We start from the raw sequence: 15,522 nt of genomic DNA, 5'->3' as shown, positions 1-15,522 counted from the left end.
CCCAAAAACCTACATAGATCCCACGCTTACCTCTTTCACGTCTTAGCCCAGGTCATCTTTTCAGCAAGGCCTTCTCTGGTTACCCTATTTACAATCTCAGCTCTTCCTATCCCAAACCACTCCTGGAGCTCTAATTTTTCTTTCCTGCTGTATTTTTCTTCAAAGTGCATAACATTGTCTAACGAACTATATAATTTACTAATTTGTTTTATTTAATGTTTAACTTCCTGCTAGAATATAAACTCCACAAGCACATATTTTCATCTTTTAGTTTACTACTAAATTTCTAGCACTAAATTAGTGCCTGGAGCATGGTACTCACTTCATAAATATTTATGAATGAATGAAACCTAATGGGAAAGCAATAAACTAAAGTAGGTCAACCAGCAGCCAGAATTTGATGTACAAGGTGGTAGGGAAGAGGAGAGAGAAAGTGGAAATCATACCCTTCTGTTGTATAGATACCAATCTCACTTTGGCAGTGAGATCAGCCTGCCCTGCTACAGCTGGTCAAAAACTCCCTTGGACAACAAGGTATCCCAGTGTGAATAAAGATTAAACACTAGTTACCTCTGATCTAGTCAGTGTAATCCGATATTTACTGAAAGGAGGAAAGGGCCAAGAACTTAGATTATAAACTTTGACAAACCAGTGTCTACATAGAATTTCAGATATTAAAAGAATATCATATTTTTAATAGTTTTAGAGGGTTAATCTCTGAACTTACAGTCCAACAGACAGGTACCCACACAGCAGCAAACAAACAAAAACTCAGCACAAAGGCTCATGTCAGTTTAATAACTGTGCTTTTAGAAATTTTAAATATCACAGGAAGTGGATCAGTCATCCAACAGCTAATATTAGCTAATTAAGATTAGGCAAATCACAGAATCTTGACAATTTTTATACATAAGGACAGTATTCTTAATGTGAGAGCCTCTTGGGGAAATGAGAACTGTGTTTTTGAACATACAGGATACAATCTGATCCCTCAGAAATATCCCTGGTCCTTAATAGTCCCTGTATATTCCTGAATATTCCTTGTGGATATTTAAAAAACATTTCAAGAACTCCAAGTTGTCTGGCAGTAGGACTGCACAATTAAAAGCTGTTAACTACACTATAGCCAATGGACCATACAGTCGATACACATATAGATACAGAAATAATATAAAGATTAGGATTCACCTAGCATAGGTAAATACGACATAGGTAGTGTTTGTATTGTATGACCCAGAACACTTTTTGCTTCTTCCTTCCACTCTCTCATTTTTTCTCCCCTCAACATCCTTCTCATGTGGCCAGTATTTAAATATTCACTCTACCCACTGATTTTTTATCCTCAGGAAATGACCTCATATATTAAAGTCTAAAAAGTCTAATTTTTCTTGAAAGTAATAGGTCTTAGACCAAGAGATTACCCTCTAATTGTGGAATTCAGCAAGCAATAAAAAAGTAGCAATTATAGTTTTTCTAGCATCAGGAAAGCATATCAAATATGATTTCCACTCAATCATTTTCTTCATTCAATCAACAAAGCATTGAATACCTGCTTTGTGATAGGCAGTATTAAGTGCTGAGTATATAGCAGTGAACAAAAAGATATGTTTCAGAGCCTCCAAAGTTTACAATCTAGTAAAGGGAAACAGATATAAAGTGTATAAATAAATAGCTATATAATTACAGAATATAACTGTAAGATGATCAAGTTTCATGAAGATAAGAGGCAGGGTACTATGATAGCAAACAACAGAGTACTTAAATGGGAAAGTTAGTGAAAGCTTGTCTGCAGAGGTACTACTTAGGTCAAGACTTGAAGGATGAGAGAGCATCAGTCATACCACAAAACTAGAAGAAGAACATTCTATGTGGTGGCAAGGCTCTAAGGTAGGAAAGAGTTTGGAATTTTCTAGAAAGGATAAGTGCCAGTGTAACTGGAGCATAGTTAAGGAGGGTGGGAATAGTTCAAGATAATGTTGGTCAAATTTTTTGTATCTTATAGGACATTGTAAGGAGTTTGGACTTTTATGTGCAATGAGTAAGTATTTTAAAGGATTTTTAAGAAGCTTAGTTTGACTTGGTTTATAGTTTTAAAAGCTCAGAAACACTGCTATGTGATGAATGGTTATGGTGGGCTGGAGGAGGAAGTAAAGAAGGAAATGGAGAGATCAATTAGAAGACTATTATGATAATCCCAGTGAAAGATACTGTGCCCTCAACTAGGATGGTGGCATGCTTTGGAGGTATAATCTATGACGCACTGAAGGATCGGGTATGGTTATGAAGGAGAAGAAGAAATCAAGTATGATTTCCAAGTTCCAAGTTTGAGCAACTATGTGGTGGTGGTATCAGATATTGAGATGGTTTAAAAAGTGGCGGGGGTGTGGGGGGAGAGTTTTCAGAGGGCAAGTTAGAGTTCTGCTCTAGATATGTTAAGTCTAAGACAACTGTGAGTCATTCAAGTGGAGAGAGATGTCAAGAAGCTAGCTAGAGAAGACTTCTACTTCCAGCCAAAATAAAGTTGGAATCACCAAAATAAACTAACAAAATGTATAAAAGAATTGTTTTCAAGACACTTGATATATGGCAACAAAGGAGAGTGACCCCCTGAGGTACAGGGAACAAATGAGGTGAGCCTTAAGATGATCTTATTTAAATCCCTGAGAGAGTTCCCACAAGGTGGCACAGGGAACAGAAACCTGGTAAAAGCCCCAAGTTGAGGAGATGGAGCTGAGAGTGTAGGGGGATCAAGAAGGCTTGAGTTCACAGGACAAAAAAACTGGAGAAGAGAGAGCTGCATTGAAAAAAAAAAGTCTGGAATTCGGCAGAGAACCTCACTCAAGTATTTAGTAGAGCACTGGTCATCATAATGATTTGAGTAAACTACCTGAGGGACTGAGAAAGAACCATCTGAAAGGATGAGCGGGAAAAGAACTTGGAGCTTACATGGGCTGGAATAATCCCATTCATCCTAGGAAGACTGGAAAATCTCATGAGTTATGGGGCACTGAGTGAATATTCAGAATTATCTAGCATCAATAATGGTAATCGCCCTGGACTAAACACTGCTCTGATTCCAACAAATGAATCTTCAAAGAAGACCTGAAAGGATCAAGTTGTTTCCAAGTAACTTAACTGCATCCCAGAACAAAGCCCAAAAATATTTACAGGGAAAAAAAAATATCCAGCACAAATAAGATAAACTTCACAATGCCTGGCATCAAATCAAAAGTTACCAGGAATGCAAAGTAGCAGGAAAATGTGACCCATTTTAAGGAAAAAAAATGGATCAAAATAAATCAACTGAAACTGACCCAGGAATGACACACATGTTAGAATTAGGAGTCAATAATATTACAACAGTTATTATATAATTGTTTTCCATATTTTTAAAAACTCAAGGAGAAACATGGAAGATACAAAAAAGATAAAATAAAAATTTTAGAGATGAAAACTACAATGTCTGAGATGAAAAGTACACTGAATTGTATGAACAGCAGATTAGCCATTGCAGAAGAAAATAGAGGACTCAAAGACATGGCAATAGAAATTATCAAAATGAAACAATGAGAAAAAGAATTTAAAAATAAATAGAGCTTCACTGAGCTCATTCTAAATTCATATGGAAATACAGAGAACTAGAATACCCAAAATAACTTTAAAAAAAGAAGAGTGGCACTACTTGTTTTCAAGCTGGATATAAGCTACATTAATGAAAGCAGTGTGGTATTGGCACAGAAATACACAAATAGATCAATGGAAAAGAACAGATTCCAGAAATAGACCTATACACATACAGACAATTAGTTTTTTGACAAGGGTGAAAGGCAATTCAGTTGAGAAAAGATAGTCTTTCAAAAAGTGGTTCTGAAACAATTGAATATCCATATGCAGGAACTGGATACCATATGTAGTAAAATGAGCTTTGATCCATAATTTATACCACATAAAAATTCATTCAAAATAAACCCTACACCTAAATGTAGAACATAGAATTATAAGCATTCTGGAAGAAAATATAAAATTGCTGTAACCCTGGTTTAGGCAAATATTTTTTAGATATAACTCCAAAACCAAGATATAGAAAATAGATCAGTGAGTTGTACTTTATCCAAATTAAAGATGTCTGCTCTTCATTTCTCCAAAGAAGATATACAGATTGCCAACAAACACATGAAAGGATGCTCAACATCACTAATCATTAGAGAAATGCAAATCAAAACTACAATGAAGTATCACCTCACACCTGTCAGAATGGCCATCATCAAAAAATCTACAAACAATAAGTGCTGGAGAGCGTGTGGAAAAAAGGGAACCCTGTTGCAATGTTGGTGGGAATGTAAATTGATACAGCCACTATGGAGAACAGTATGGAGGTTCCTTAAAAAACTAAAACTAGAACTACCGACAGGGGAACCAAGATGGCAGAGTAGAAGAACTTATTCTCACTCCCTCTTGTGAGAACACAAGAATCACAACTGGCTGCTGGACAATCATCGACAGGAAGACACTGGAACTCACCAAAAAAGATACCCCGCATCCAAAGACAAAGGAGAAGCCACAATGAGATGGTAGGAGGGGCGCAATCACAGCAAAATCAAATCCCATAACTTCTGGGTGGGTGACTCACAGACTGGAGAACACTTATACCGCAGAAGTTCACCCACTGGAGTGAAGGTTCTGAGCCACACGTCAGGCTTCCCAACCTGGGGGTCCGGCAACGGGAGGAGGAATTCCTAGAGAATCAGACTTTGAAGGCTAGTAGGATTTGATTGCAGAACTTTGACAGGACTGGGGGAAACAGAGACCCCACTCTTGAAGGGCACACACAAAGTAGTGTGGGCAATCAGGACCCAGGGGAAGGAGCAGTGACCCCAGGGGAGACTGAACCAGACCTACCTGCTAGTGTTGGAGGGTCTCCTGCAGAGGCGGGGGGTGGCTGTGGCTCACTGTGGGGACAAGAACACTGGCAGCGGAAGCTCTGGGAAGTGCTCCTTGGCGTGAGCCCTCCCAGAGTCTGCCATTAGCCCCAGCAAAGAGCCCAGGTAGGCTCCAGTGTTGGGTTGCCTCAGGCCAACCAACCAACAGCGAGGGAACCAGTCCCACCCATCAGCAGTCAAGCAGATTAAAGTTTTACTGAGCTCTGCCCACCAGAGCAACACCCAGCTCTACCCACCACCAGTCCCTCCCATCAGGAAACCTGCACAAGCCTCTTAGATAGCCTCATCCACCAGAGGGCAGACAGCAGAAGCAAGAAGAACTACAATCCTGCAGCCTGTGGAACAAAAACCACATTCACAGAAAGACAGACAAGATGAAAACGCAGAGGGCTATGTACCAGATGAAGGAACAAGATAAAACCCCAGAAAAACAACTAAATGAAGTGGAGATAGGCAACCTTCCAGAAAAAGAATTCAGAATAATGATAGTGAAGATGATCCACGACCTTGGAAAAAGAATGGAGGCAAAGATCGAGAAGATGCAAAAAATGTTTAACAAAGACCTAGAGGAATTAAAGAACAAACAAACAGAGATAAACAACACAATAACTGAAATGAAAACTACACTAGAAGGAATCAATAGCAGAATAACTGAGGCAGAAGAACGGATAAGTCACCTGGAAGACAGAATGGTGGAATTCACTGCTGCGGAACAGACTAAAGAAAAAAGAATGAAAAGAAATGAAGACAGCCTAAGAGACCTCCGCACCAACATTAAACTCAACAACATTCGCATTATAGGGGTCCCAGAAACAGAAGAGAGAGAGAAAGGACCAGAGAAAATATTTGAAGAGATTATAGTCGAAAACTTCCCTAACATGGGAAAGGAAAGAGCCACCCAAGTACAGGAAGCGCAGTGAGTCCCATACAGAATAAACCCAAGGAGAAACACGCCAAGACACATAGGAATCAAATTGGCAAAAATTAAAGACAAAGAAAAATTATTGAAAGCAGCAAGGGAAAAATGACAAATAACATACAGGGGAACTCCCATAAGGTTAACAGCTGATTTCTCAGCAGAAACTCTGCAAGCCAGAAGGGAGTGGCATGATATACTTAAAGTGATGAAAGGGAAGAACCTACAACCAAGATTACTCTACCCAGCAAGGATCTCATTCAGATTTGATGGAGAAATCAAAAGCTTTACAGACAAGCAAAAGCTAAGAGAATTCAGCACCACCAAACCAGCTCTACAACAAATGCTAAAGGAACTTCTCTAAGTGGGAAACACAAGAGAAGAAAAGGACCTACAAAAACAAACCCAAGACAACTAAGAAAATGGTCATAGGAACATACATATCGATAATTACCTTAAACGTGAATGGATTAAATGCTCCAACCAAAAGACACAGGCTTCCTGAATGGATACAAAAACAAGACCTATATATATGCTGTCTACAAGAGACCCATTTCAGACCTAGGGACACATACAGACTGAAAGTGAGGGGATGGAAAAAGATATTCCATGCAAATGGAAATCAAAAGAAAGCTGGAGTAGCAATACTCATATCAGATAAAATAGATTTTAAAATAAAGAATGTTACAAGAGACAAGGAAGGACACTACATAATGATCAAGGGATCAATCCAAGACGAAGACATAACAATTATAAATATATATGCACCCAACATAGGAGCACCTCAATACATAAGGCAACTGCTAACAGCTGTAAAAGAGGAAATCAACAGTAACACAATAATAGTAGAGGACTTTAACACCTCACTTACACCAATGGACAGATCATCCAAAATGAAAATAAATAAGGAAACAGAAGCTTCAAATGACACAATAGACCAGATAGATTTAGTTGATATTTATAGGACATTCCATCCAAAAACAGCAGATAACACTTTCTTCCCAAGTGCAAACGGAACATTCTCCAGGATAGATCACATCTTGGGTCACAAATCAAGCCTCAGTAAATTTAAGAAAATTGAAATCATATCAAGCATCTTTTCTGACCACAACGCTATGAGATTAGAAATGAATTATAGGGGGATTCCCTGGTGGCACAGTGGTTGAGAATCTGCCTGCCAATGCAGGGGACACAGGTTCAAGCCGTGGTCTGGGAAGATCTCACATGCCGCGGAGCAACTAAGCCCGTGAGCCACAATTGCTGAGCCTGCGCGTCTGGAGCCTGTGCTCCACAACAAGAGAGGCCACGATAGTGAGAGGCCCATGCATCACGATGAAGAGTGGCCCCCACTTGCCACAACTAGAGAAAGCTCTCGCACAGAAATGAAGACCCAACACAGCCATAAATTAATTAATTAATTAATTTTTTTAAAAAAAGAAATGAATTACAGGGGAAAAAACGTAAAAAACACAAACACATGGAGGCTAAACACTATGTTACTAAACAACCAAGAGATCACTGAAGAAATCAAAGAGGAAATCAAAAAATACCTAGAGAAAAATGACAAGGAAAACATGACAATCCAAAACCTATGGGATGCAGCAAAAGCAGTTCTAAGAGGGAAGTTTATAGCTCTACAAGCCTACCTCAAGAAACAAGAAAAATCTCAAATACATAATCTAAACTTACACCTAAAGGAACTAGAGAAAGAAGAACAAACAAAACCCGAAGTTAGCAGAAGGAAAGAAATCATAAAGATCAGAGCAGAAATAAATGAAATAGAAACAAAGAAAACAATAGCAAAGATCAATAAAACTAAAAGCTGGTTCTTTGAGAAGACAAACAAAATTGATAAACCATTAGCCAGGCTCATTAAGAAAAAGAAGGAGAGGACTCGAAATCAATAAAATTAGAAATGAAAAAGGAAAAGTTAAAACAGACACCACAGAAATACAAAGCATCCTAAGAGACTACTACAAGCAACTCTATGCCAATAAAATGGACAACCTGGAAGAAATGGACAAATTCTTAGAAAGGTGTAACCTACCAAGACTAAACCAGGAAGAAATAGAAAATATGAACAGACAAATCACAAGTAATGAAATGAAACTGTGATTAAAAATCTTCCAAAAAACAAAAGTCCAGGACCATGGCTTCACAGGTGAATTCTATCAAACATTTAGAGAAGAGCTAACACCCATCCTTCTCAAACTCTTCCAAAAAAATTGCAGAGGAAGGAACACTCCCAAACTCATTCTATGAGGCCACCATCACCCAGATACCAAAACCAGACAAAGATACTACAAAAAAAGAAAATTACAGACCAATATCACTGATGAATATAGATGCAAAAATCCTCAACAAAATACTAGCAAACAGAATCCAACAACACATTAAAAGGATCATACACCACGATCAACTGGGATTTATCCCAGGGATGCAAGGATTCTTCAATATATGCAAATCAGTCAATGTGATACACCATATTAACAAATTGAAGAATAAAAACCATATGATCATCTCAATAGATGCAGAAAGAGCTTTTGACAAAATCCAACACCCATTTATGATAAAAACTCTCCAGAAAGTGGGCATAGAGGGAACCTACCTCAACATAATAAAGGCTATATTTGACAGACCCACAGCAAACACCATTCTCAATGGTGAAAACTGAAAGCATTTCCTCTAAGATCAGGAACAAGACAAGGATGTCCACTCTCACCACTATTATTCAACATAGTTTTGGATGTCCTAGCCTCGTCAATCAGAGAAGAAAAAGAAATAAAAGGAATACAAATTGGTGAAGAAGAAGTAAAACTGTCACTGTTGCAGATGACATGATACTATACATAGAGAATCCTAAAGATATCACCAGAAAACTACTAGAGCTAATCAATGAATTTGGTAAGGTTGCAGGATACAAAATTAATGCACAGAAATCTCTTGCATTCCTATACACTAATGATGAAAAATCTGAAAGAGAAATTAAGGAAACACTCCCATTTACCATTGCAACAAAAAGAATAAAATACCTAGGAATAAACCTACCTAGGGAGACAAAAGACCTGTATGCAGAAAACTATAAGACACTGAGGAAAGTTATTAAAGATGATACCAACAGATGGAGAGATATACCATGTTCTTAGATTGGAAGAATCAATATTGTGAAAATGACTATACTACCCAAAGCAATCTACAGATTCAATGCAATCCCTATCAAATTACCAATGGCGTTTTTTATGGAACTAGAACAAAAAATCTTAAAATTTGTATGGAGATACAAAAGACCCTGAATAGCCAAAGCAGTCTTGAGGGAAAGAAACAGAGATGGAGTAATCAGACTCTCCGACTCCAGACTATACTACAAAGCTACAGTAATCAAGACAATATGGTACTGGCACAAAAACAGAAACATAGATCAATGCAACAAGATAGAAAGCCCAGAGGTAAACCCACACACCTATGGTCAACTAATCTATGACAAAGGAGGCAAAGATATACAATGGAGAAAAGACAGTCTCTTCAATAAGTGGTGCTGGAAAAACTGGACAGCTACATGTAAAAGAATGAAATTAGAACACTCCCTAACACCATACACAAAAATAAACTCAAAATGGATTCAAGACCTAAATGTAAGACTGGACACTATAAAACTCTTAGATGAAAACATAGGAAGAACACTCTTTGACATAAATCACAGCAAGATCTTTTTTGATCCACCTCTTAGAGTAATGGAAATAAAAACAAAAATAAACAAATGGGACCTAATGAAACTTCAAAGCTTTTGCACAGCAAAGGAAACCATAAACAAGACGAAAAGACAACCTTCAGAATGGGAGAAAATATTTACAAACGAATCAATGGACAAAGGATTAATCTCCAAAATATATAAACAGCTCATGCAGCTCAATATTAAAAAAAACAAACAACCCAATCCAAAAATTGGCAGCAGACCTAAATAGATATTTCTCCAAAGAAGACATACAGATGGCCAAGAAGCACATGAAAAGATGCTCAACATCACTAATTATTAGAGAAATGCAAATCAAAACTACAATGAGGTATCACCTCACACCAGTTAGAATGGGCATCATCAGAAAATCTACAAACAGCAAATGCTGGAGAGGGTGTGGAGAAAAGGGAACCCTCTTTCACAGCTGGTGGGAATGTAAACTGATACAGCCACTACGGAGAACAGTATGGAGGTTCCTTAAAATACTAAAAATAGAATTACCATATGATCCAGCAATCCCGCTACTGGGCATATACCCAGAGAAAACCACAATTCAAAAAGACACATGCACCCCAATGTTCATGGCAGCACTATTTACAATTGCCAGGTCATGGAAGCAACCTAAATGCCCATCGACAGATGAAATGCTAAAGAAGTTGTGGTACATATATACAATGGAATATTAGCCATAAAAAGGAACGAAATTGGGTCATTTGTTGAGACGTGGATGGATCTAGAGACTGTCATACAGAGTGAAGTAAGTCAGAAAGAGAAAAACAAATATCATATATTAACACATATATGTGGAACCTAGAAAAATGGTACAGATGAACCAGTTTGCAGGGCAGAAACTGAGACACAGATGTCGAGAACAAACGTATGGACACCAAGGGGGGAAAGCCACGGGGGGGTTGGGGGGGGTTGTTGTGATGAATTGGGCGATTGGGATTGACATGTATACACTGATGTGTATAAAATTGATGACTAATAAGAACCTGCTGTATAAAAATAAAAAAAAAAAAAGATTTCCCCCTGAAAACCAACAGGGAGATCATTCAGCATATAAAAGGATTTAAAGGGAAAAACGTCACCCCAGGGGTGCTGTCTCCTCCTCATATTATCAGAAGGACCAGATATATGCACTTGGAGCAGAAATACCAATTGTTTTCCTTCATGCTGTGGACTTGGATAAGAAAAATGTCTCCTCCCCATAATCTCACCATTTACTTTGGCTCCACCTATGTAGCCCTTACAAGAGAATTTACTAATTTTGTTCTCCAAGACCAGAGGGCCATTGATTTACTTGGGTGGTCGAAGGACACCTACTCTCCTGATGAACATTTCTGGGTGACACTTAATAGGATTCCAGCAGGTCTTGTCTGTAGGAGCGACAGCTCAGGGCCACATGGGCTGCGGACTGCCCAAGTGGACTACATCTCCCCAAGGGCTCCACGGTTGCGCCGACAGGAAGTGGCCGGAGCATCTCCCGCCTCCACGCCGAGGAGACGAGGTTCTATCTCGGGCCTTGGTGCTTCTCTTTCATTTCGCAACGGTTGCCGCTGCAGAGCGCGGCGGGTCCATGTGCGAAGTGAGCGGCGCTATTCCTGGCCCAGTAGCACCTGAGCCCTGGGTTTGACTGCGTCCGCCCTGCAATGGACCCCAACACCATTATCGAGGCCCTGCGGGGCACCATGGACCCAGCCCTGCGTGAGGCCGCAGAGCGCCAGCTCAATGAAGCACACAAGTCTCTGAATTTTGTTTCAACACTGCTTCAGATTACTATGTGGGAACAACTGGATTTACCTGTGAGACAGGCAGGTGTTATCTATTTGAAAAATATGATAACACAGTATTGGCCTGATGGGGAAACGGCACCAGGGGATATATTCCCTTACACTATTCCAGAAGAAGATCAACATTGTATTCGAGAAAATATTGTAGAAGCCATTATCCACTCTCCTGAGCTCATCAGGGTACAGCTTACTACATGCATTCATCATATCATCAAACATGATTATCCAAGTTGCTGGACTGCCATTGTGGACAAAATTGGCTTTTACCTTCAGTCTGATAACAGTGCATGTTGGCTAGGAATTCTTCTTTGCCTCTATCAGCTTGTGAAAAATTATGACTACCTATCTTCCTGCTAAGGAATGTTCCAGCTGTTGCTCCAACCTCTGTCAGAGTGCCAGTTGTAGTTCTGGTAGAAGAAACCAGAGGAACGGAGTCCATTGGTAGCAGCAGTGCAACATTTCCTGCCAGTTTTAAAGGACCGTTTTATCCACCTTCTTTCTGATCAGTCTGATCAATCTGTCCTCATCCAGAAACAAATTTTCAAGATCTTCTATGCTCTGGTTCAGTATACACTACCACTGGAGCTGATAAACCAACAGAAACCTGACAGAATGGATAGAAATTTTAATGACTGTTGTGAACAGGGATGTACCTAATGAAACACTTCGAGTTGAAGAAGATGATAGACCTGAGTTACCATGGTGGAAATGTAAGAAGTGGGCTTTACGTATCTTAGCAAGGCTTTTTGAAAGATATGGAAGCTCTGGCAATGTTTCCAAGGAGTATAATGAATTTGCTGAAGTATTTCTGAAGGCATTTGCTGTTGATGTCCAACAAGCTTTATTGAAGGTGTTATATCAGTACAAGGAGAAGCAATATATGGCTCGAGTTTTACAACAGACATTAAATTATATTAATCAAGGAGTTTCTCATGCTCTCACCTGGAAGAATCTGAAGCCTCATATACAAGGCATTATCCAAGATGTTATTTTTCCACTGATGTGATATACAGAGGCTGATGAGGAACTTTGGCAAGAAGACCCCTATGAATATATACGCGTGAAGTTTGATGTGTTTGAGGATTTCATCTCTCCTACCACTGCTGCCCAGGCACTTTTGTTTACAGCTTGTAATAAGAGGAAAGAGGTACTAAAAAAGACTATGGGATTTTGCTACCAGATTCTTACAGAACCAAATGCTGATCCTCGAAGAAAAGATGGAGCCCTGCATATGATTGGCTCTTTAGCTGAAATACTTCTGAAGAAAAAGATCTACAAAGATCAGATGGAATGTATGTTGCAGAATCATGTATTCCCTCTCTTCAGCAGTGAACTAGGCTACATGAGAGCGAGGGCTTGCTGGGTCCTTCACTATTTTTGTGAAGTGAAGTTCAAAAGTGACCAGAACCTGCAAACAGTCCTAGAGCTGACACGAAGATGTCTGATTGATGATAGGGAAATGCCTGTTAAAGTGGAAGCTGCCACTGCACTTCAAGTGCTGATCAGCAATCAAGAGAAAGCTAAAGAATACATCACACCATTCATCAGACCTGTCATGCAGGCTCTTCTTCATATTATAAGAGAAACAGAAAATGATGATATTACCAATGTAATTCAGAAAATGATCTGTGAGTATAGTGAAGAAGTTACTCCTACTGCAGTAGAAATGACACAACATGTGGCAATGACATTTAATCAAGTAATCCAGACTGGGCCAGTTGAAGAAGGAGGTGATGACGAAGCAGCTACTGCTATGGGAATCCTGAATACCATCGACACACTTCTTAGTGTAGTTGAAGATCATAAAGAAATAACCCAGCAGCTTGAAGGAATCTGCTTACAGGTCATTGGAACTGTTTTACAACAGCATGTCTTAGAATTCTACGAGGAGATCTTCTCTTTAGCACATAGTTTGACATGTCAACAAGTGTCTCCACAGATGTGGCAGCTACTACCTCTGGTATTTGAGGTTTTTCAGCAAGATGGCTTTAATTACTTTACAGATACGATGCCTCTGCTTCATAATTATGTAACAGTTGATACAGACACACTTCTGTCTGATACCAAGTACCTTGAAATGATATACAGTATGTGCAAAAAGGTTCTTACAGGAGTTGCAGAAGATGCAGAATGTCATGCAGCAAAATTGTTAGAGGTCATCATTCTGCAGTGCAAAGGGCGTGGCATTGACCAGTGTATTCCCTTATTTGTGGAAGCAGCTTTAGAGAGACTGACAAGAGAGGTGAAGACAAGTGAACTTCGAACAATCTGCCTGCAAGTTGCCATTGCAGCTTTGTATTATAATCCACACCTACTTCTCAACACCTTAGAAAATCTTCGCTTCCCTAATAATATTGAACCAGTTACAAATCATTTTATTACACAGTGGCTTAATTATGTTGATTGTTTCTTGGGGCTTCACGACAGAAAGATGTGTGTTCTGGGCCTATGTGCTCTTATTGATATGGAACAAATACCACAAGTTTTAAACCAGGTTTCTGGACAGATTTTGCCAGCTTTTATTCTTTTATTTAATGGAGTAAAAAGAGCATTTGCCTGCCATGCAGAACACGAGAATGACAGTGATGATGATGATGATGAAGCTGAAGATGATGATGAATTGGAGGAACTGGGGAGTGATGAAGATGATATTGATGAAGATGGACAAGAATATTTGGAGATCCTGGCTAAGCAAGCGGGTGAAGATGGAGATGATGAAGACTGGGAAGAAGATGATGCTCAAGAAACTGCCCTGGAAGGCTATTCCACGATCGTTGATGATGAAGATAACCCTGTTGATGGGTATCAGATATTTAAAGCTATATTTCAAACTATACAAAATCGTAATCCCATGTGGTATCAGGCTCTGACTCATGGTCTTAATGAAGAACAAAGAAAACAGTTACAGGATATAGCAACTCTAGCTGATCAAAGAAGAGCAGCCCATGAATCCAAAATGATTGAGAAGCATGGAGGATACAAATTCAGTGCTCCAGTTGTGCCAAGTTCTTTCAATTTTGGAGGCCCGGCACCAGGGATGAATTGAGTTACCACTTTCCTGCAGTGTGATTGTAGTGAAGAGCTTGTGTTCCTCCTAGTAGCGGTTCCAGAACTGGTTCATGTTATCCACTCTAAACTAACTGATCGATAGATGGACCAAAAAAAACCCAGGAGGTGGGACCTGATCATGCAACTTGGCACTGAAAATGAATCCAGAAGGATTTTGGCGGGGGAGGGAGGTAACTTGGGGGGCAGGGAGTATTTTCTTTATTTTTTGAAGAAAGTAAGATTCTGACTGAAAGTTCAAGTGACACTGTGGAAATCTGCAACAAGAGGGGATGTCATGAAGGCAGCTTTTCTTTTTCCAAGGAAAAAATAGGCATGGGCTACAGGACTATTTAATGTCTCATTTACAGTATAAGCTCAGAGGTAGATGTAATTTTTACACCTATGAGTATTTGTCCGATTTCTGTCTCTTCCTCACCATTGGGTATCTATTCTTTATGTGTAAATAAGATAAGGTAATCGATAGCCTTACTCAATCTTCGTCATTTTCATCATCAAAGATTGTTCCTATGTAGATTATTGGACATTTATTGTAGTACTACATAACTGATTAAAAGAAATCTGTAAATGAATTAGCACTTTTATATTGAAACAAGCCTGTTAGCCTATGTATAAAATAGCAAAATGTTTGCTGTTTATAAAAAGATGGGATGTAATGGGGTGGGGGGCAGGGGTAATTTCAAGTTATTAATTTAAAAATGAACTAGCAATTTTGTACCTGGTGACTTTGTGGTGCACTCACCTCTGATAGTGACTTGAATTCGGTATGTTAAAAGGGGTTGATATTTCATTGCTGCTAAAAATGGCAACTCCCTCTGTGTCCTGTTTTTTCTTAAAGCTCTCAGTGTACAAGTGGATATTTGGATAGAAGACCTTACTGTAACAAATAGGAAAGATGGTATTTGAAGCATGTAAATTGGATATAAAATTCTACTCTTAAAGAGTTGATAAAAGAGTATGGCTAAACATCTATATATGCAATCTATTAAAAGAACTTAATTCTGAAAAAAAAAAAAAAGAACTACCATACAACCCAGCAATCCCACTACTGGGCATATACTCTGAGAAAACCAT

General features: G+C 39.0%; 1 protein-coding gene across 1 annotated transcript; it reads left to right on the top strand.

Annotated features, from left to right (window-relative positions):
* The first annotated feature begins 11,155 nt into the window (after positions 1-11,155).
* LOC103003727 (importin-7-like) lies at positions 11,156-14,771 on the top strand. The gene is given in 2 exon segments (XM_057551920.1): positions 11,156-11,982; positions 11,984-14,771. Coding segments are annotated over 2 exon segments (3,186 nt in total). The 5' UTR covers positions 11,156-11,241; the 3' UTR covers positions 14,429-14,771.
* Positions 14,772-15,522: the final 751 nt, after the last annotated feature.

Source organism: Balaenoptera acutorostrata, chromosome 8, assembly GCF_949987535.1.
Source record: "Balaenoptera acutorostrata chromosome 8, mBalAcu1.1, whole genome shotgun sequence".
Lineage (NCBI taxonomy): Eukaryota > Metazoa > Chordata > Mammalia > Artiodactyla > Balaenopteridae > Balaenoptera > Balaenoptera acutorostrata.
This window is presented reverse-complemented; position numbering and strand designations above follow the sequence as displayed.